Source organism: Gallus gallus, chromosome 5 (assembly GCF_016699485.2).
Source record: "Gallus gallus isolate bGalGal1 chromosome 5, bGalGal1.mat.broiler.GRCg7b, whole genome shotgun sequence".
NCBI classification, from domain to species: Eukaryota; Metazoa; Chordata; class Aves; order Galliformes; family Phasianidae; genus Gallus; species Gallus gallus.
In genome coordinates this window covers 35,157,877-35,180,794 of record NC_052536.1, presented here as the reverse complement: position 1 = coordinate 35,180,794, position 22,918 = coordinate 35,157,877, and the positions used below count along the sequence as shown (strand labels likewise).

The 22,918-nt window shown below is 37.3% G+C and overlaps 1 protein-coding gene and 1 long non-coding RNA gene across 5 annotated transcripts in view; one reads left to right on the top strand and one right to left on the bottom strand.

The window, feature by feature from the left end:
• The window catches only part of LOC121111050, a 34,703-nt gene extending 22,505 nt beyond the window's left edge, over positions 1-12,198 (top strand). Inside the window, exons 3-4 of the long non-coding RNA XR_005860606.2 lie at positions 3,825-3,988; positions 12,076-12,198. This is a non-coding gene — a long non-coding RNA (uncharacterized LOC121111050). The remainder of the gene's footprint in view (positions 1-3,824; positions 3,989-12,075) is intronic.
• The window catches only part of NPAS3 (neuronal PAS domain protein 3), a 604,931-nt gene that overhangs the window by 9,339 nt on the left and 572,674 nt on the right, over positions 1-22,918 (bottom strand). For all 4 annotated transcript variants that reach the window (XM_015287645.4, XM_015287646.4, XM_015287647.4 and 1 more), the window contains 2 exons: positions 17,030-17,136; positions 769-916 (listed from right to left, as the gene is read on the bottom strand). In XM_015287645.4, the coding sequence (XP_015143131.2) occupies positions 769-916; positions 17,030-17,136 (255 nt within the window). The remainder of the gene's footprint in view (positions 1-768; positions 917-17,029; positions 17,137-22,918) is intronic.

Sequence of the window (22,918 nt, the reverse complement as noted above, 5' to 3'; positions counted from 1 at the left end):
AACAGAAAATCTCCCAATCTTATTGAATGCTTACAGAACAGAATGTGTTGAAAAGTGTTTTCAGATGAGAAAGGTCAGGTTTATAATTCACTGTCTCTCACTGGCTGTTGGTCTTCCCTTGAGCTCAGAAACCTGTCCTTTGAAAACACTTGTGCTTGGTAAAACAGAATTTCTCAAGGAAGAGTCTTTCACTGTTTTGGTTTCAAATAATCTTAAGAGCTACATTTGTTTGTGAATCCTGTTTTGCAGTTTTAGAAGTGAATACCATCAAATGGTTACAGGAGTAACACATTATTTCAAGACTTTTCTTCTGAGAAAATTCCGCTCTTCAGAGTGAGAGCTGAATATCTTTCAGAGACACCTTTCTTTTTGTAGTATTCTAGGAAGTTTGCTTCCATGCATTTTCAGTAACCAAATAAGCCAGTGCCCAACACTTCATACCAGATTTTATAATACAGCCACTGCAAGTTGGTGTGAATTTTCTACATTTCAGCTCAGGTTGGGTAGACTTCAGGATAGTGAAGGCAAGCAATAAAATGATGGAAGGTTTACTTGAATGCTAAAGCAGCATAATAATTCAAAAATATTCCAGTGTACTGAGATGTGACAGATTTCATAATACATTCAACCAAATAGCGGACCATAGGAAAAAGTTGTTTTCATTAATACTCTACAGCAAGCAATTGTTTTTTTTTCATAAAATTCTCACAAGCACAGTTAAGCAATAGAGAGAGCAATTCAAGTGAAAGAAGGGATTGGAAGATGTACCTGAGAAGGTAATTGACCCAGATGATATTCTTCTCGCTTGCGTTCTTGGCATTGACAGCTATGGTTGCACTGGACTGTATCCAGATGTAACCTCCATTCTTCTGCATCCAGCGGTAATACTTTGTTACACACTGACCCTTATTCAACACTAGGGGAAAATACAAGTAGAATAGAAACAAGATACATTGCAAATTAGAATTGTAGTAAAATGATTTTCATTGTACCACATCCGACATGTATGAGCAAGAGATTCTCAACTTTGTTTAGGTTTAATGAGATGGCAAACAGCATCTGATGCTCAGTATAACTACTTTTATGCTTTACAAGCTTTTAAAGTATACTTTTAATCTGATTTTGGAAACTCTAGTGGAAGAAGAGAAGTGAAAAGAACTACAAATCTTTTTGGTTCACAGAATACTTATTGCTGTGTGGACATTTTCAATGCACTCAGAGTCAGACTGTAAGAAAGAAGAAGAAAAAAAAAGGGGCAAATTTGTATGTGATTTATTCATAGCTTCTAGGTAGACCTCTTTGAGATTCTGGATATTTGAAAGGTTTGGGAAGATACTCTACCCCTGCTGCTTTGATCATTTCTCCTTATTGCAGGCGATATCAACTACTGAACTTATACATCTGTTTCTTTGATCTTGTCAAACAGAATTTACAGTTCTCAGATGAACCAAATCTCCACTGGTCAGTAGGGGGAAAGTCTTGGGAGAATTTACTTCTACCAGAGCAAAGTAAATCCACCAGCAGGCTGAGAAAGAGGCCTAAGGGAAGCACAGAATGACTTGACTAGAGCCAAAGAGTGGCAGCTCTCTCCAATGTTTGAAATATGCTAGGAAACAGAGAAACAAGTAAAAGCAATCAGTAATGTGAAACGGTATTATTATATGCTTGCAGAAAGAAGGCTTAAAAATACAGATGTTTAAAGCAACACTTCAACCAAAATATTGCCAAATTGAAATGGATTTGGTTTGTGTCTGACGCCTCAACGTCAGGAAAATGGGATGAAATGAAAATGTTTCAGAGGATGGACGCTGAATAGTTTTAAAGAAAATCTGAACTATACAAAATCTGGGTATCATTGTTACAGGAATGCTTGCTCTTGTCTGCAATTCCCACTAATCCTGTGAAGCTTTGTGCACTAGAGGGCAGTGTGCATTCGTATACACCTTCTGCTTTTGTCATGTCCTTGTCTCCGTCTGCTAAAATGAAAAACCTCTAACTGCTGTAATAAATTTGGCTAAATTAGCTGCTAAATGGTTATCTCAAGTAATATGTATTTGCATTAATCATCTTGCTCTAAACCAGAACAAGCCAGAGTCCTAAAGATGTAGTAAATTCATATTGTCCATTTAATTACGGCTAATAAGTGCTTCATATACAATGGTTTCATGAAGTACGTTTTTATTTTTTTATTTTTTATTTTTTGCAAAGGGAAAAGAAAAAAGTCACTTTGGAAAAGAGTAAGTATTTAAGGCAGTTAAAATTCGTGCCATAAATGTGACAAATGACACTTTGGAGCTTTCAAGTTAACCAAACGTCTATACCCCTAATTATACATTTCAGTGTATCTATATCTACATTCCTGTACAACAGATATCTACAGAAAAAGGATATTTACAGAGGCAGCCCTACATACACGGATTTTTTCCTACCTTGGAGTTCCCCCCTTACTCTGATTTGTCAACATCTGAATGCATAAGTGCATGTAAAAAGTTCAGTGTCAGGTTCAGCTGCAAAATGAACAAATATCTGTGATCTGCATACTTTTGTTTTGCAGCAGCCTCTACTCAACTACGTTTGTTTCTAGGAAAGATCTATAAAGTTTCCAAATTTTTATTTTTGTATTCCAAACTCTAAATATCCTGCTGTGATAATTCATTGGCTTCAAAACTTCATTATGCAGCAGAATAAAGATAAAATATTTACAACTGACTACCCAGCATTTCTGTCAAACCAGTGTTACATGTTACTTTAGAAAACAATCTCACATAAATTAGTCCAAATTTATTAATTATGAAGAATAAGGGATGAAACTGCTCTAAGTTTTTATTATGGCAGATTTTTCCATTTCAGTAAAATAGAACATTCAAAATGCTCTCGTTTACAGCTGACAGTAATATTGATATGTGTGGAAGTCTAGAGTGATATTGTTTCCATTCCTGAAAGCTGAACACCCACAGTTACATGCAGTAACTAGTAAATTCTACCTGCATATGTACCTGTCATTTGTGCTGTCCTCTTTATAAGAATTTCTACCCAAATTTACCATGACATGCAAATATTAAAGGATGAATCCTCATAATTGCCCACAGTGGATATTTGAAAGTCAAGGTGAGTCACTATCCAGTGTGAAGAGGACACAGTAATCCTGCACAGTGATAGCTACTGAGATCCACATCCCCTACTCCTTTCAGGCCATTTCATTCTGGACATTTCCTCCCTCAGTACCTCCTATATTGCTTCTTGTACCACTGGAAAAGTCTATGTCATGAGCTGCACTGAGTTATTTGTTTCAGAGCTATGGAAAGAGGGAAAATTAGAACCTTACAAGCTATTTCTGAAGGAAAATGTACTTTTTCAAGAAAGAATTCAATGTATCAGAGTTGAATGCAAAAAATCTACAGTCAGAGTTCAGGCTCCCGAATTACTGTGCACCCAAAGAAAATCTGAAATACTATCTTGAAAATAGGCTTTCCATGAAGTTCATGTACCTGCAAATTCCCACTCTCTATTTGGTCAGCTCAGATATATTGCCACATACATAGAATTTTTCTCCCTGCAACTGTCTAAAGCACGTTTCATATGAGAGATTTGTGGACCATGCTCTGAAGGAAGTCCCACGATTCAATATAAAAATTCTCTCTGTAAAGAGATTGTCTGGCAGACCAGCTGTGCTGTGCTGCTAAATCTGGTTCTTACATCCTATGAGAGTACACTGGAGAGTCTCAACCAAGGTCTGAAAGATCATACTGTAGCTTGGAAAAAAAAATTCTCAACGTGCTGCAAAAGAAAGAATGAAAACATCTGACATGTTTTCCGTTTTACAGTATTCTTTAACTGTTGGTGTTGTCAGACTGCAACTTAGAAATTAAATGATAATTCTGAGAAAACATACAACTACAAGGACACATCAAGACGGGAAATCTGTTTACTTAATTACCTGCTGTTACTGAGGAAACTTGGTTTCATTTTGAGGATCTTCAGTTTACAGGTATGGGGAGTCCATTAATAAAGTTATTGGTTTTGAGAGTAAATGAAGAATTAGTCCAACTTAAGCTGTGCTTGTGAAATTACGTTTTGTTACTAGCAACAGACAACCCATTTCAGCTTAGTTTAAATTTAGGAAAATATAATAGTATTTGGAACACGTTCTGAACTCACTCAGATGGTATTTAAGCAAATTCCCATACTGAGTTCAGGTCTGTGATTTTGTACACCAAGAAATACAGAGTTTTAAGTTTCTGTTTGTTACCAAAATTGTTAGCAAAACTGTTTTCTATTTAGCAAAAATATACGTGGAGTATCCAGCCTGGCAGACAAAGCAGTATGTGGGAAAGTAAGAGTTGGGACCACATCAGTGGGATTTCTCAGATGACCGAAGTTGGATGTGATTGTGCAGGATTGGGTCTATCAGCCTATTTGTAAGAACAGCACAAAAGGTGACTTCTCTTATAGACTTTGTTTCTCCTGCCAATACATGCATGTCTCCAAAATATTAATGGAAGTTACATACTTATAACAGAGAGGAGAAAAAAGACCTTGTTACCAAGCCAAGTTGTGTGGAAATACAGAGAAACCTTTCAAACACTGACTTCTCAGCTAAATAGCTGTCAGGAGCAATCTTTACAACGAGTATAACTGTGAAGAAGAGACTGAAACAAATTCTACATACTAGGAAAAAGATAACATATAAATATATATATAGGGTGTATATAAACCCTTTAGTCAAAGGTAATTACTGAGGGCTAATGTTTTAAAATGTGTGACATATTCCCTAAAATGGTGGATGCTAAACTTGTATAAAATTTGCTTAGACATTACTTACTCAGCTTCAATTCAGCAGTTAGCATGCAAGAAATGTACAGTACGTAATGCTAAAAACTAAATTAAAAATCTCACTTGTTTCTCAAAGTATGAATATATTGCTATGTACACAATTCCCAATAGAGGGATTTCAGTTTTCCTTGGTAGCTTTGTGCACAGCAATATACTTGTAGCAGTGTAGCAAAGGAGGGGGGAGAAGAAGAAACAGTCAGTGTTCTTTGCAGGAACCTATTTCTGTTAGGAAATCAAAATAAATCAGTACAAGTTTGTCTTCAGAAATATGGTTACAAAAAGAAAAAGAACATGGTTTCTTCCTGTGAGGCTGTTCTGAGAAATCAAAGCCAAAGCTTCTAAATAGTGAGTTGTGTTTTAAAAGAAGGAAGTAGCTTAATTCAGTTTGAAGAGGAGATGAAGAAATTGTAAGTTGAAAGCAGTCTTTTAGCAAAGTCTCTTACAAAAGGACATTCTACTCATGTGCATATGCATTTAAAAGCTACACTATATTGCGTATTCAGGTAAGTATTGAGTAAATAGGAAATGATGAGATCATCTTACATATTCACACAGCCTCACAAAGAGGTTCTTTATAATTAGTGAAAATATTGAGGTTACATCTGCTGTGCTATTCAGCCTTCGCCTTGAAATACCTTTATCAATGACTGTATATAGTATTGATACCGAATTCCCGTTGTAATAAACTTATAAGAATGTTTTAATTTACTGCAATAGGATGAAAATGCCATATTTAATACCACAGTTGGGTACTTAGCTACAGCCACAAGTACTCTTTCTACATTCACAAAACTGGCAGACAAAACATGAAAAGGAATACTGACTCTTTAATCTCTACTTCTCCACCTAAGGCCCAAGGCAAGCTGACAGGGTAACTTCGTTCTGGAAACAGAGGGGTTTTTTTTATTTTTTTAATTCTGGATTACTTTTTCTTCTCCTTTTGAAAACTGTGGGCTATAGGGGAATGAGCCTGGCACAGACTTAAAACAAGAACAAGTTTCTTTATCTGAAAAGTTACAGTCCTTGATACTTACAGGAAGGTCATTTTCAAAACCCACAGGAAAAATAGCATCACAGCCAGAAAGAGTGCATTAAGTGCCTTATTTGCTTGTAACAGAGACAGTTTTTCATTTATAACAGCTCCGAGGATCAAGTGAGCCTTTGATGTTCTAAGGACTTTTCTATAGATTTTGCAATTAGTGAGTTAGATGTTTTAAATAGTAGGCATACACAGACTGGGTTTTAGCAATAAGAAAAAAGGACTGAACAATATTTAGTAATACCAAATGATATTTGGTGCTTAAACAAAATTATGAGATAAATGATGAAAGACCCATAGATATACTGTGAGCAAACGTGTCATATATATAATTGTCTGCAAACACTTTGATTTATCATTTCCTACACTGGGTGGGGTGAACATGAGGGGATGTAAGCAAGGCCTGTGCACAAATATGCTCTCTACACAGCAGGCCAAAAGCATTGCTTCCACAGCAGGTTGCTTGGGCAAAAATGATACCATTCTATCACTGATGTCCCCATGGATCATGTTGCTATACTTCCCCTTGCCACAGATAGCTGCTTACCAGCTCTGAGATATTTCCAGTCTCTCATCAGAACATCTTTTTAGGTTTGGGTAGAATTTGGTGTATGTAGTCAATAACACTTACTGAGACCTTGGCTGCTAACCTGCTGTTGGTATTATGCAGTAATACTTGCTTATCTCATCTTTTCCAAAGTCAAGCGGGAAAGAGCAGTTTCTATTCCTGAAGGAAAACTATATACTGGTACCCAAATTCCCACCTAACTCCTCCGTCCACATGAAATTGTTTTAAGCATATGCATTCACTCTAAAAATGCTGTGCATGGCAATTGATTAATTGCTTACTTCTGCAGTATGGAATATTGCTAAATCATCCAGCATGAGGATGCTACATACTTAAATACCTGACAAATTAGGCAAAAATAAGGATTAACAACCTTGCTGGAAAAGTATTAAAGGAAAACCAAACCCTGTACTCAAGGCTGTAATCAACCATTTAGAAAAACTGAACTTTCTTTTCCCCTTCTCCTTACATGATGGCTAATACATACCATTACCCATGGTCCATCACTTAAAAACTTTTCTTATCCTGAAAACATGTGTTTAACAGTAACTATTATCAAGAATATATCATGTTGGGTAGGATGTTTATTTTAAAACATTATGTGGGTATTGAACAAATGTAACGACAGAATCATACTATCTAATTCAGTGTATCACGAGATGCACTCTTTTGTGGTAGATTACAGTGTGCGCATCAGAAAACCCTTCTTTTGTTTATACAAATAGAAATGATGTAAATAAACTAAATTTCTTTAATAATAAAATTGATTGAAAAATAAACTCCAGATTTTTGCACCTAGGATTCTCTAGGTTTTCTTTTCCCCTCCTTAACTTTTCCTCTCCCATGTGATTTGTCTGTCTCCCTGTGACTTTTAAAACTTCAATCCTGCCATAAAGTGATTTCCTTCTGCTAATATTGAAACGGTCCTTTAGAAAGTCAAGCCTGCTTTGAACACCAACTTCAGACAGAACTTCCATTATCATTAATGAACTCTGTCTGTTCAAACTGGAGGGGAAAATGAAATCCCAGATCCAAATTTTGCCTTCAGGTACTAAAATGCAACATCAGAGGAGAAATTTGGCCCTGCTTGCTCAAGAAGCTTAAATCTGTTCTCCATCTCTCCACTAATATTAATGTCCATCATATGAAAATCTATGTAAGATTAATGACTTTAGAACATAACCCTTTCCATGCCAAATTTATCAGTGAACTATAAACAGCTATATCTCCTACAAATAGGAAACAGTACTTTCACAGAGGCTGATCAAAATACAGAAGCAGATTGGCAACTATATTAATTTTCTTTTTGAATTTCATACATTAAAGATGGCCTGTTTTGAGTGAAAGGATACTATCCTTTTAAATATGCTTTCATTTATGGGTTGAGTCTGTATGGATGCTTGTACTGAGCAAAATGAATATGGTTTTCTCAGCTTAAACACTAGAGGAAAGAGATCCACAGCACAATGTTGTGGCATGGCACAACTGAGTGTTCAAATGCCTTTAAACCCACAAAGATTTATCATCATCTCACTACTGTCAGTGAATGACATACGGCATATTTAAAACATAGCACCTTTTTTTAAACCAGATCACTGTAAAAAGAATAATAATTATTAAAAATCCCAGCAAAACTTCAAGCCTTACAAAGATAGTGTAGCACTAGTCTCCCCTTCCCCCGATCCATATAAAATAAAATTAAAATAATGTCTGAATAAGTAAGTTTCTTATGATCTCTGAACCAATGCCTAACACTCTGTGCAGGTTAGGTACAAAGGCTTCAGATGTTTGGCAGGGCATTCCCAAAAACCCCACTGGGCCAAAGCCTTAGACAGCAACCCACTTGCTTTGTAAGTTACCAGATATCAAAAAACAATATTGATCCACCAGTGGCCACATCGCACATGGATATCAAGACCACAGGTGATTTATGCAGGTTCTTTTACAGGAGCGCTAATAAGTTCTGTTGCCACACTATCACATATTTGATATGTGCTACAGACTTTACTGATACTATTTTCATACCCTTCTGGCTTTGGAAACAGTCTCCCTCAGAGACAATAGGTCAACTGCCCAGACCTTTGGAAAAGAAAAAAGAAGACGGAAAAAAGAGAAACGTAGCACTAATGTATTTCTAAAACTCTAGAAAGATCTGTAAGAGCCTCTTCATACATTAGCATAGTTTCATTTCAAGATGCAGTATTTCACAGCTAGGACGTTGCAAAAAAACCTTACATTGTCCCTGGATTTTCAATGGAGCAACACTCACTCTGCTTCTAACTTACATGATAAAGTAATGTATACTTTTAGCCTAAATAATCTTGGAGCGAATCTCAACAGTGAAGGTAAAGGGTATGTGACTGGAAGTACTTTTCCCCTTCCTTTTTAAAATGGACATACATTTTTAGGGGTGCAGCCAGCTGGCAGGTAGCAAAGTAATGTCAGAAATAATTTAGGGGACAGAGTGAAGTTAATGCTGCTGGAGATACATGATAAAATCTTTTACATTCCTATATTCTTAGATGTTCCCACAGCCTTGCGATTCACCATGTTGTTCTGCAATCTATCATAACATGAATATCAAAGAAGTATAAATTCATCGATGGCTTGGAAATTTTGAGCACAAAAAACTTTAGAATAAAAATAAAGAAAATGGCTAAGGGAGTAACTGGCAAACCAACAGCTCCTGACAGAAGTCATGGCCCCTTAGCACAGTAGCTGTACTTACAAAGCCAGCCCTACATGCATTTGTAATGTACGAGTAGGAGAAGAGACTAGGTGTAAGTTTCAACTGACCAATGCACTAGGATAGAAGCCCATGACAGTGGCTCCAAATGAAAATTCAGTTTATATTTGGAGCTTTAAAAAGATGGAAGTAAAAGCTTAAAAAATGTGGAAGTAAAAACAGATTTCTGAAAAGTCTTTCACTTGCCTTGGACAATACTTGGCATATCAACCAAACTTTCTTTTCCTGGCTTTCTCTTGCAATTTTTCTCTCCATGAAAAAATCTCCGGAGTATACTTTCAAACACTTTCATTCATAGTTCACTTTCCCCCCTTTGTTTTAGTGGCAAGTGTCAAATGTGTGGAGGCCATTTAGCGTTAGTTAGGCAGGCAGGATATTTACACTGACCAATGGTCAACTGTGGGAACAAAAAGTGAGCTATGAAAGGCTTACAATAGAGAGCCTACAAACGGAAATGGGGACATCATAATAATCAGTACTGCACCAAACAGTTGGATTTAATTTGAAGATGAAATAACACCAGGAATTAAGTAAAATAGTTATTGCTGAAAACTATATTTGAGGCATATTGCAAAATAATTGTATACTGCTAAGCTAGAGAGGGCAATATTCTGCAATTAGGAAATAGCAAGTTCAGCAGTCAATGGTTTAAATCACTTAAAGTTTTAGCATTGTGGCGTTCTCCAGTTCGTTAACTAAGAGACCTGATGCTTCTGATGAATAATACATTTTACATACAAAAAACATTTGCCTTGTGATGTACAACTACCATGTGAAAAACTTAGCTATAAGATACTATAAAGATTAAAAATTTATCGAGACTTGAGATATCTGAATATTTAAGTGGATAATTAGAATACTCAATATTACAATAGTATAGGGGCTGCTCCACAAGCAGAAATGTAGGCAGTGGTATAAATTCTTCTCTCTTAAACAGTGAATAAACCATGAATAAATAGCTTAATATAGAAAAAAGAGAGTGCAACATACATAATTGAAAATCACAGAGTGTTTTCTATCTTCTTCTAAAGTAACTGGCATTGATCAGAGAGCAGAAAAAGAAAGTGCGCTAGGCAGATCAGCATAGCTGAAAGAAACATTTGCAATAGCAAATGCTAGAGTTACAGGATTTCAGAACATGACTAAAAGATATCACTCATACATGCTCTTTGTTGGTTACTAAGCTTGTTCTGAAACTTCACTAGTTCTGAAAAACATACACTAGGTATGGGCTGAAAACAAATTCCATTTTCATTCTTTTCCTAGTGTGAATTAAAAAATGTTTTCTTTACATGTTTCAATTTCTTCCACTTTCTTCTCTCTTGTTCCCTCATCTTGCTCTATCACCACCATCTCCAGTCAAAAGGTCATAAGGATGGTGGTCTGCAATGCAGAAATCATCGCTGGTCTATAATATGGGCATGGTATAGACAGGGAGGCAGATTGTGCAATACTTTGACAAAGAGATACACTAGACTGTCATCAAGATGCCAGGCGGGTTTGGTTTAAGAATTAGCTAAATGCCAGACATTCTATCAACCTAATTTAGAATCAATCTTGCTTTTTAGTGATGATAATAAACTTGTACAAACATGAGATTCATTTGTATATTTTAGCATTTTATGTCAGTCCCAGAATGCAAAACCTGACATTGGAATCAGTTTGATTTTTTTGGTGATTGAAGATATTAAGCACTAGAAGAGCATTGAAATTTCGATCTGATTAGGATAAAAATTCTTCAGGATCAAAACACTTCTTTTTTTCCCCCTACAGTTTTACTAATTGTGTGCTACTTGACATTGCAGAGTTATTCCACAGCTTGATAGCAAAATATCTGAAGTGTATTTTACTGTTAGAAATTATCGACTCATTCTATTTGTTTTTCATGTGTTTGAGGTTATTAAGGGAATAAAAAAAAAGTATAACTGATGTGCATAAGTTAAAAGGGTTAGTTCAACTACAGCTGGTAGGCTAAAGCACTAAGCAATATTTTGTACAGCAATAGGATTTTTCTAGTGAACATAAATAAAAGAAATAATGAATATATTACTTATTCAAAAGCAGACTGAGGGGGTAATACCCCTTGAAAAACACGGGAGCCATGAAAAAGGTGAATGTGCAGTATTTTATTTTCAGAAAGACTGGATTATTCTAACCACTGAAAACCAGATAAAGTAGATCAAAGGGAACGCTACAAAACATACTCATCAGAGACCTTTGCTTTATGGGAAATGAACTGCCCTGGCTCACTGTTCCTGAGGAATTGTATTTCTTACAGCTGTAAATCAAATCCTGAAAGAATAGGATGATATTTTCTATGCAGTAGCTGAGAACAACAAGTATCTTTTTCGTCAGTGTCAGGTTTCTGAATTTAGACCTCAATTAAGATTCCAAAATGAAAAAGCATGTATTATATGCCAATATATACCTTTGACAGTACTTTTACAAGCAGTATATTCATTTTCAAATGGTGGCACATTGTTCTATATTTGTCCAGAAGTATAGTCACTGCTGCTTTTGGGAGTCTAGCTTTTTATACATCTTTGCAGCATTCTTAATTATTTTCATTGAACTGCAACAGCAAATACCTGAAGTTACTTTTCAGTGAAGATCATTAATTTTTTCAGTTAAATGGAAGATGTACTCCTATAATATATGACACCAGCATATTTGCTTCTTAAATCAGAAAGATAGTCATAGACCTCTATAAACAGTGGTAACCAAAGAGAAGTACATATGCGTAGTATTTCAATCCATAGAACAGCATTGATTACCTTTGCTGAACCTTAAAGACAGTGTTCTGTCTGATACATCAGTAATTTTATTCATTTGCTTGATTTCTAATATTGATTTGACATAAAATGTATCCTGCCATCTTTTATATCACAGGTACTTTCTTATCATTGGAACAAAGACAATTCTACCCATGCAGAGAGATTCATGGCTTCCCTTTGCTTGATACGAAGTTTAGCCCTGAAAAGGTTTCTAGGCAGAGGTAAGTAGGAATAGAGACCCTACCACCTTTTCTATTGTTAAAACTGACCTAGTTATAAGGGGTCTTCTCGGTGTGTTAGTTCTAGATGTTTAACTATGCAGTATAAAGCATTGAGCTTCTACTCTTTCATGCCACACATTCTAACAAAGAACTGTGTTATTCACAGTAGGATTAGGGATGGTATCCGAGCCAGGGTACGGCCAGACTTGCCGTTTTTGAGAGCTCATATTCAAACACAAGTTATTGCAGCTAAGTCAGGTGTGGCGTGTCAGCTGAGCCATCAGATGTGTTGTGATGCTGGACTGTGTACAGGCTGTTAGACTACTGCACATTGTAACTATACTCTCAGTGAGAGACTTGATTTATTATAAATGGTATCTATCAGGACTCTACAAGCAATTTATTCAATAAACGCATCAAAGATTAACAAATGAAAAGTTTCCCTAACTTCTGAAACCAAGAAGTCTTACAAAATGGGAAATACCTTAATAAGGTGGAATTGTAACACAACCAATCAATTGGCTTGTATGAAACAATACAAAAATGATATCCCTTTTTAATTATATTTGAGCAAAGCTTTTGCTTCAGTGATTTGAGGATTGTCACTGTATATTATTGTGTTGGAACAGATGGAACATGTAGAGGTGAAGTATAAATGTTATTTTACTAATTCACTAGGGCATTAGAATCTTAGAATCATAGAATCGTTTGAGTTGGAAGGGATCCTTAAAGGCCATCTAGTCCAACTCCCCTGCAACCAGCAGGGACACCTACAGCTAGATCAGGTTGCTTGGAGCCCCATCCAGCCTGACCTTGAGTGTCTCCAAGGATGGGGCACTCTCTGTCCCTCTGGGCAACCTATTCCAGTGCCTCACCATCATTACTGTAAAAAGTATCACCATCATTACTTTCTTCTTATATCCAAACTAAATCCACCTTCTTTTAGTCTGAAACCATTTCCCCATGTACTGTCACAACAAAAACCTATGAAAGAGTCTGTCCCTTCTTTCTTGTAGCCCCCGCTGTAAAGGCCACTATGAGGTTTCACTAGAGCCTTCTCTTCTCCTGAACATCCTCAGTTCTCTCAGTCTGTCTGCACAGGAGGGATGTTCCATCCCGTGGTTCATTTTTGTGCCTCTCCTCTGGATTCACTCCAACAGATCCATGTCTCTCCTGTACTGAGGACTCCACATCTGGACACAGTACTGCAGGTGAGGTCTCATTAAGCTGTAACTAACACAACTCTCAAAGTAGAAATCTAGACTCCACTGAACCTGTTGGAATTTTGGTATTTGCTTCATTGAGATTAGGACTTGGATCTATATAAATTTGCTTTTTTAAGACATAATCCCCGTGTCTTTTGAAGCAATGGAAAGATTTTCCATTGACTGTAACTGACCTTTAATTAGGGCAGCAGTTCCCTTACAAAAGATTGTTGTTACTGTTATAGTCCTGCAGACCTTCGTCACCATTATCCATGTTATTGTCACATTCCTGAAATAGCTTTTGTCTTCTTTTATCCGAGATAGAGTTAACAAGGCCTGTTTTTCACAGTTTCTAATGGGCTGCTATGATATGAAGCCGTCAACAGCTCTCTTTTTTGTATGATTTTGTGCAGCATTTTCTTCTTTGTTTGTTTTCCTCTTTGATGCCTTTGAATAACCTGGATGAGAAGGCAGCATGTACTAGTCTTATTTTGTCCATTTTTTTTCTAATATTTTGTCAATGAATAGGCAAGAGTAACAGTTTTTTTTATCTGTGTCTCTTTTTACCCTTAGATCTACCACTGCAATTTGGGATTCTTGTTTTAATCTTTAAAAACTATTTTCTCTGCATTAAAAAGATATCAGATTTTTATACGTAGTCATCCACCAAACAACCTTTTCTGACTGATGCTTTCTCAAGTCCTGCATTTACTTCTTCATAGGGCCTTCTAACTGATACTTCAGCTTCCAGCTCCTTTTTAAAACACTCTATAACACTGCTTTTCATCCATATCAAGCAAGTAATTGCATTCTGTGTAGGACTGACAAACCTCCTGCTTTGTCTATTTAGGGGAACTACTGTTCTGCTGTCTCTTACCTTCTACAGCCAGTGTCTGCAGATTCTTGAGTTTTAGCTCTTTTATTTGTTTATTTATTAAAACTGAAATGAGGATTTTATCTTTCTAGTTTGGTTTAAACTTGATTTTCTGTGATGGAAAACTTGCTATGAAGTATTTTGGAGTTTTATGATTTCTTTCCCTTGGCACTTCTGCAAAGTACTTTTCCAAATGCTAGAAAAATCAAGCATCTCTTTGGGCATCACTTCAGCCTTTGCCGCAGTTATAATGGGCAAGTATACTTACTGAGCTATTCCCAAGTCTAATTTAAACTTAGATTGTTCATCCAGAGCATGATTCTGAACAACATGAAAAGACAAATGCAAAGTCCTGTACCTGGGATGGACAAACTCCCTGTAATGCTACAGGCTATGAACTGACTAGCTGGGTAGCTGCTCTGCTGAAAAGGACCTCGTTGTCCTGGTGGACAACAGGCTAAGCACAAACTAGCAGTGTGCTTTATGGGCTATACAAAAGAGAATGACCAGTAGATCACAGAAAGTCATTATTTCCCTTTACTCGACCCTTTTTAGACTGCAGCTGGAAAATAACATCCAAATTTGGGCTCTCCAGTACAAGCAAAATAGTGACAAACTTCAGTGAGCTCAACAGATGTTAGGAGCTGGTGCAGTCATCCTGCCGGGAGAGGCTTGCTTGATCTGAAGAAGAGGTGGCTTTGGAGGACCTAACAGTATACCTGCAGGGAGGCTACTGTTAAGATGCAGCTATGAGCTGCACAATCAAAACAGGGAAATTCTAGCCAGACAGATGTAAAAAAATCACTGTGATGATAATTAAGCCCTTATTAAGGGTAGTTGGAACCTTGAAGGTTTTCAAGGCCAGCTATCCAAAAACCTAAAAAATTTGCTTTGAATCAGTTTTGATTCAGATGATGTTCCAGAGTCCCTTCTAGCCTGAATGATTTCATGAACATCCTGTTCCTATATGCCAAGAGAACACCTGTATATAAAAGACCTAACTAACTGGCCTCACCTACTGAAAATATTGAGCCTAGAACGAATAGTTAGGCTGTAGTTACACAGCAAGTTTGGAACTCTGCTGAGGTCAGACATACAGTGAGAGCAGAAACATCTACAGCAATGCGAAGCAATCACTGGAGTCTCCTCACACACTAGACCACACTGCACTTACACTGTTTGAATAAGAAGTCTCCAAGTTTTCTGAAGATGAATGTTTCATAAAGCATATTCTATTTCAGAGAGAAGTGGTCATTCAGAAGATTAAGGTCTTTTTCAAATGGGATGTTCATCTCTGCCAGGTGGTATGTTAAGGCTGAGTCATAAATATCTTTTATTTCCTTGGTCACATAATTCAGTGGAAAAGCAACTTGTCATTTTTTGACTTCCAGTTTCAAGAGAACCCAGTAAGTTTCTCAGTTTGTTCCTTCATTTTTATCCACTGCCATATCCCTGTGGATTTTAAAATATCCAAATGTAAATTTTGCAGAATAGCCATTTGTTTTTCATTATGGATAGTTGATTTTTTCCACAGAATTTTATCTAACCTGACCTTATGCTAAATGCACCTTACCTGCAAGTAATTTGAGGGACTATTTGAAAGCTAACAGAACTTGATATTAGTGTTGGCTGCCAGATACTATCATAGAAGTGGTCCTTTCTCTCTTGCTTTCCAGTTAAAGTTATTCTCCTATCCCTCTTTGCAGATCAAGCAAAGGGACCAAAGATTTATACTGTCTTCTATCATATTGTATAGTTTTCTAAGAACTTAATAAAGGTAGCTGGACTTGGGTTGCTACCCTTTCACTAGTAAATGCTAACAGGATATGGTGCATGGATTCACCAAATTCTACATTATAAAGACATTGGAGAAGCAGAGCTATTCAGATATGTGAGAAGCAGCTTTCAGATGGCCTTTTAAATTAGAAAAACAGACAAGTCAATCATAAATGCAGGCAGTCACTGAAACTTCCAAAGAATTATCTGCAGGCACAGATAAACTAGAGATTATGGGCTTAAGTCTCTTTTCATACCAGGGTAAATCAGGAGCACCATCACTGAAGACAACACATCTCAACAAGAAAAGAATTAGGCCCTATGGTTTTTAATAAGAGGAATATGAAGAGTTTAATTAGAAGGAATCAAGCTGAACCTATCTTCCCCCATACACAGGCACATGCTCTCTGGTAACATTTGTCTCTTGAAACATTTTTGTACTTCTATTTTCCTCATCCTGGTCATCAAATACTACCTGTGTGGAAATAACAGGGACTTAGATGCTACAGGGATTGGGGCTATTTAAATGTAAATGCACTGGGTGGTTTAAACACTGGTGAAGATGTAGCTCAGTTCTGTATTGAACAACCTGGTGAAATCCCAAATATGCTGTTTTTTGACCTCCATGTTATGACTCAAACAAAAAAACAACAAGAAGAATTCATTTTCTGTGCAGGGAAGGGGTTTCTCACATAAGCAATACCTCTTTGAGGGAGTAAAATAATGCACAGAACATGTACATGAACAGTTGCTGGAAACTCTAGTAACACAAATATAATTTTTTATTCCCACATATGTGAACTATGCCATGTGTTTATAGAAAGACTTGAAAATAATCAATACAAAAACTTAAATTTGAGCTACCCTCTATGGAATCCTGTGATGAAAAAAACAGCTGCAAGATAAAGGCTTCCAGCCAGGAAATATAAACAACGGTTCACGAACAATCTGATGTTATACCAGATTATTTTGACAAAAAATGGAGGTACTTACAGTCCAAGTGACTATGCCTGATGCCTTCCACATCTTCAGCATGAATAAAGTGATAACATCTCTTTCCTACGATATCTACAGGGGTCAAATCCATATAATCACTAATCCTAAAAAGGGAAAAAATAAAATTTATAATTAAAGCAGGAAAATAACAATAATTGTAAAATTGTTAAGAAAGTGAAATCTACAAAATAATTTTTTCAGCACTACAATAACGTCATGAGGTCTCTTCTATAAATTCAAACAGAACATACCTGCACTAACAGAAGAAGCCTTAAAAACAAGAAGAGAAATCAGTTTTTAAAAAAACCTTGAAATCGTATAATCCATTAAGTAACTGAAAAGTTATTTCGTTCCCTATTCTTCCTGTGGCATAACACCAAGATAGTATAATTCCATGAAACTGTAAAGCATTTGTAACAATCCAAAATCCTCATTAAAGGACCAAGATGATTCAAAATTTCATAATAAAGCAAAACTATGTTATCTTTATAACAAATGATTAGAGACACATTTCATTTCAACAGATTGGTCTTCTATTGGGTATATTCATGAAAAAGATCTTCAACCATCTCTGGCATCAAATCCAAACTGATATTTCAAGGAATATAATTTAAATGCTGAGACATACAGATGCCTCAGGGTGTTATCTTTTTTAGTCTAATTCATTTGGGAGCTCAGCTTTCACTCTGGGCCCTTTCAACAGGGACTTTGTTGTTTATTGCACATAGAGACTTTAAAGGTCTGTTCTTCAGACCTTTGTGTCTGTGAGCTTGTGCAAACTTTTGTCATTGAGTACCAAGATGACCATGCCCTTAAATGCAGTAGAGAAAATAAAACATTTGGAAAATGCCTTGCACATACCAGCATTTAAAAGTAAGCTTGTTTTCTAGAAACTGAACAATCCTTAGGGTTTAAAGCATGCTATAATGGTTGGGCTTAAGCCCACTTCGCAGTTGTAAGCCATAATAGGCATCCATTTAAGAGAGTTGTAAGAAACACCAAACGTCTTGATAGAACCAGACAGCTGAAACAACAGAATTGTGATCCAGAGTACAGGCCAGTGAGGAGATCAAACAGAAACTGGACCACACAGATCCAAGGGGCTCCCAGCAAGCAGAGGTGCCGAGCATGGACCCTGAGGCACTTACTGACAAAGGTATCTGAGAGTGCATAGACAGGGAAGGCTGGAGGAGGAGGAGGAATGAAGTATTAGAGCGACAGCAGCACGAACTGGCTGCACTGTCCCTATTAAACCCCTGCAAAACTATCACGGGTGAAACAGATGGACTCAGATTTGCCAGATTGTCAGATCAAGTTTAGCATAAAACACAACAGTCTTGTCCCACTTGCATGACAGAGCATGTTGAAGTCAAAAGACAGTGTAGTATTATAGCATTAAGCCAGATGTGGGATACCTATGTAAGGATACCCATCTACTGTTCATCACAAACTACAGTTGAAATGTATCTCTTCTACCTACTTGGAGATGACAACGTTCATCAGATAAAGAAGTCTGGGATGGTGGTAGTGGGACTCCCTACTCCTGCTGAGTTACTCTACTTAGCTTGTACAGTGAATTAGCAGCCAGCAAGCAAAGGATCTAGGATCTCTGACCAGTGATAAGATACCTAATCAGGGCAAATGGAGTCTGACATTAAAAGTTTCCTGTCCTCTGGACTGTATATTATTTTTTATACAAAACCAAGTGTGTAAATAGTACATAGAACAGGAACAAAAACTCAAGCCTCTCCTCTTCTCAGATCTATACTCTCCTCATTGGCATATTTTGTTCTCTCTTTGGCCTAAGAATATAGTGTTTCTCATAGGAGATGGCTCTGCTTCAAGATCAGGGAGAAGTCCAGTACATAAAAAAGGACAGTCTCTTGACAGATGGAAGTTCTGTCACTCTTGGTCCTCATATGATTGTTCCAGAGGCTGCAGGGAAAAAAGGATATGACAGCTTGAATTGTCACATTTGTGTTATTTAACAGCACAGATATGGCCAGCTAGAAGTATGGGAGCAGTTGTGTTGTGGAAGGGGAGAAATGGGTTGTGCAGTGTCACAGCCACAGCCTTATCATGCACCCAGACTATGGGTGCCACAGTTCACAGGGAGGACTGTCATTCTGCACTCCCCTCTGGTAAATTTGACTCAGGTGTATTTTGCTTCTGTGCAGCAGTGTGTTTCTGTAAAGTCTTTACACTTAAAAATGAACAAAGCAAGGCATCTATAGAAGCCAATTCAGTCTCTTAAATTTAAGGAAAATATTAAGAAACAGCTCTTCAAAACAGACATGTAAAGGATATAGGATTTTTTTCTTTAGATAAAAAAAAATGGAAGAAGAAACAGAAAGAATCTAGAGATGTATGTGATGATCACTGAGAAACAATGACACCAAAACCAGAAGGAAATTACATCAAATAGGACACTCATATCAAAAGTATCTAAGACACAAAATAGATCATTAACAGAGAGAAAGGGAAGAAATAATATACTTTAGAGCACTAGATCTTATGGCTCCCATCCCAACAAAATGCTAAAGCTGTTGCTTTAGGTAGATCAGTAGAAACTCAGTTCTGCTGAATAGGCAGATCCCCATTTTCTAAAACATAAGCACAGGTTTACCTGTGAGCAGATTGGTGGTTCCACTGAATTACAGGACTATTAATATAACTGAAATTTAAAGATAGAGATATGTGCTTTGCTGAATTAGGACAAAGTTGTGCAGATACTTGCACTTGAATCTCTGTAAACAAGACTCTTTTTGCACATCTTAAGGAACTATTGGCAACCACTGCCATGACCAACAGGCCAAACCGCTTACATTTGGGATATATGGTGAGTTCATATTGAAAACACAGATTTATACTGTCTTCTAGCAGCAGTCTCTTTATTTTGGTTTTAGTTCTTTTATCATAGTCCGAGATGGCTTGTCCTCTGAAGGTGCCTTTCTCACTCCACTGGCTAAGAAATAAATTCTAGACTATTTTACACTAAATGGTGAAGTTTAGATGATATGAATCTCACATTTGGAAAGCTGGTGTGGATTGACACACTGAATTTTAGGCACCAAAATTTTACATCTCCACTCAACAATCACAGAATATAATATTAATTTCTAGTAAGAGCCAGTGTACTAACTGATCTTGTTTCAAAGGGACGTCAACAGTTGTTGACAAGTTTCTGCACTGACTCCAGGATTCTGATGCAGATATCTTCATTCAGAATGAAGTAGCAAGACGCACCCAAAGACTTATGTCACTCTCACTCCCCACTATTACAATCAGGCAACCGCTTGGAAAACTAGGAGTACTATTGATTTTGGCCCTGCTGATCCAGTGGTCCACTGTGAGCATTTATTTTGGTTAAGTAGCATGGCTTCTGCTCCATACTCCCTGCTGCTGTTAGTAACTCCCCACTGCTCCATAAATAATGCTTATGGCTTCCCCAGCATGGATCTATTTTTCTCTGTTTCCATCAGCATTGCACTTGCTCTACTGTTACACCACAAAGAATTTCCCTGCTGCCCCCAAATGCCAGGAGTCAAGCCCGTATATTCAAGAAAGGATACTTAAACTCCTTTTCTATAGCCCCAGAAGAGAGATCCCAACTTCCTCGAGTCAGAGAATGGCCTTGGCACATGCCCAGATAATTCATCTGACAGCTTCATATCAGCTGTTCAGTTACTTCCTTGCCTTCTTTTGCCCTTTCCATTCCTCCAGCTTTAATAGTCTTATTCTACTTTGTACCTGCTATGAAATTTAAGTCCTGCCAATCTAACACTATTTTTCAGCAGTGGAAACCCTGCTGTCTCACTGAGCTAACATTCACCTCTCAGTCCTGGCAGAAGAGTTTCTACTACTTGAAATTCCTTTTATAATTTCTTAACACTGCCACTGAGGCTTAAAAATGTAATTATTGCAACATAAATTCAAGTATCATCATATGCATTCTACCCTAACGTAGAAGAAATCCATCACAGACAGGGAAAAGCAACTTTATGACATTGCCTTTACCTTTTTTAATGAAAAATGTTATTATGCTCAATGTTTTCTTGCATAAGTAAGATAGCTTACTATAGTTTACCACATTATCAGCTCTTTCTTTGTGATTACCAAACAGTATTCCATGTGTGACGTACTTTAGATTTTTCAGTGATGCCTTTCTCAAGGAATGTTTTAAGGTTTTACTGCTACATGAAAATACATGGAAAGTTTGAAAAAACTGTTTAATTAAACACAAACACACACAATGTAGGGTTCTTAAAAATGCCAAATGGAAAGCAGAGAAGGTGTAAATCTTTCTAACACAGTCCAAAAATTTATATCCTACTTGACCTGATGGAATAGTTCATTTTCCACATCCATTTCATTCCTGGCTTTTTTTTCCCATTGAGGTTGCCAGCAAAGGTAACAGTAAGTGCATGTGATTTCGTTAAAAGGAAATCTGTTAATTAGGAACTGGACAGATACCAGAAATTCATTTCACAGAGGCCATTGATGAGCTCTGTAGTGGTAGCTGCTTTCCATTACCACCAGGGTAGGTGACAATCAAATCACATAATAAGGCTGAAGTTTTCTTCTAGATCCTACTGCTAAACCTCAGAGCTCTTTCACTAGCTGCCAGACTATACAGAATCTAAAAACTCATTGGGTAGAATCACAGGCAAAAAGCCAGTGTAAATTTTTATACTGTTAACAACTTTCTGCGTGACCTTGTCCAAACCACCTACTATGGCTCAATTTCTCCAAATTTAAAAACAAGAATAATACATTTTCCTTTAGAAAATACTTTGGAAGTTTAGATGAAATGTTCTCTTTAATAGACAAGTAATATTTTTACTATTATTATTGTGGCAGTTTAGCAACATGACAGCAAAGAATAACTCATAATTGAAACTCAAAATTATTGTAAATTGTGTAAGGCCCTGATTCAACAAAGCATTTATGTTGATATACTATTCTGAACAGAGGTGTTCCACTATTGCTCATAACAGAGAGCTTGAACTCTTAATTTATAACATGCAATTTTTGCAGTCACATGAAAAGCTTGCTTGAGTCATCTCGCTTGTTCTACTTTTTGATGACAGTTTCTCTTGACAAAGTTTTGTGGCTTTTCTCTCAGATTTCCATCAACAGAACTCAAACTTCCTTATTACTTATATCTTCCTTCTCAGATCTCTTCATTCTGCTCCAAATACCTGTTCTCTACATTTTATATCTATTTTTAAAGGTCCCAATGGCAACGATAAGCATTAACAGTCTTGACCCCCCTCCTCCTGATACTCTCCCCATGTTGCCCAGGCCCAGGACTCTATGTCAGCCTGGTGCCATCACCCTACACCCCAGAGAGGCTGCAGCAGGGTCTGTCTCCAGCTCCACAGGCCAGCCCTGTCTGGCCATGGGCCATGCTGAGCCAAGCCTCCTAGCAGGGCCCATGACCTGGCCTGGCCTCAGCCTGGCCATGCTCCTAGGGAAGTGTCCGGTGCCCCAGGCTAGGTCTGCGCTGCTGCCACTGGCCCCACTTCTCCTGGCAAGATGGGCTCTGAATGCCCTGGCAGGGCTGCCCTGCCCCAAATGGGGAGATCCTGCCACTCCTGGTGCCATAGCCATAGGGAGTAGACAGCTGAATTTATATCCTATCATCTTCTGCTTTCCTAAATCACTTGCCCCTGTTACATTAAACATAGCTCCCTCTCCCACCAACTCCTCATCACCTCTTCCCATTTCACTGCTGCCTTTCCCAATACGCCCTTAAACAATTTTAATCTACAGTTTTCCCACCTCTTATCTGCAAGAGATCCCACCTCTCCTAGCCTACTATCTAGGCCATCTGTGCTTCTGTTCCATTAAACACTATGCACAATGTGTTGTAATCTAGAAATT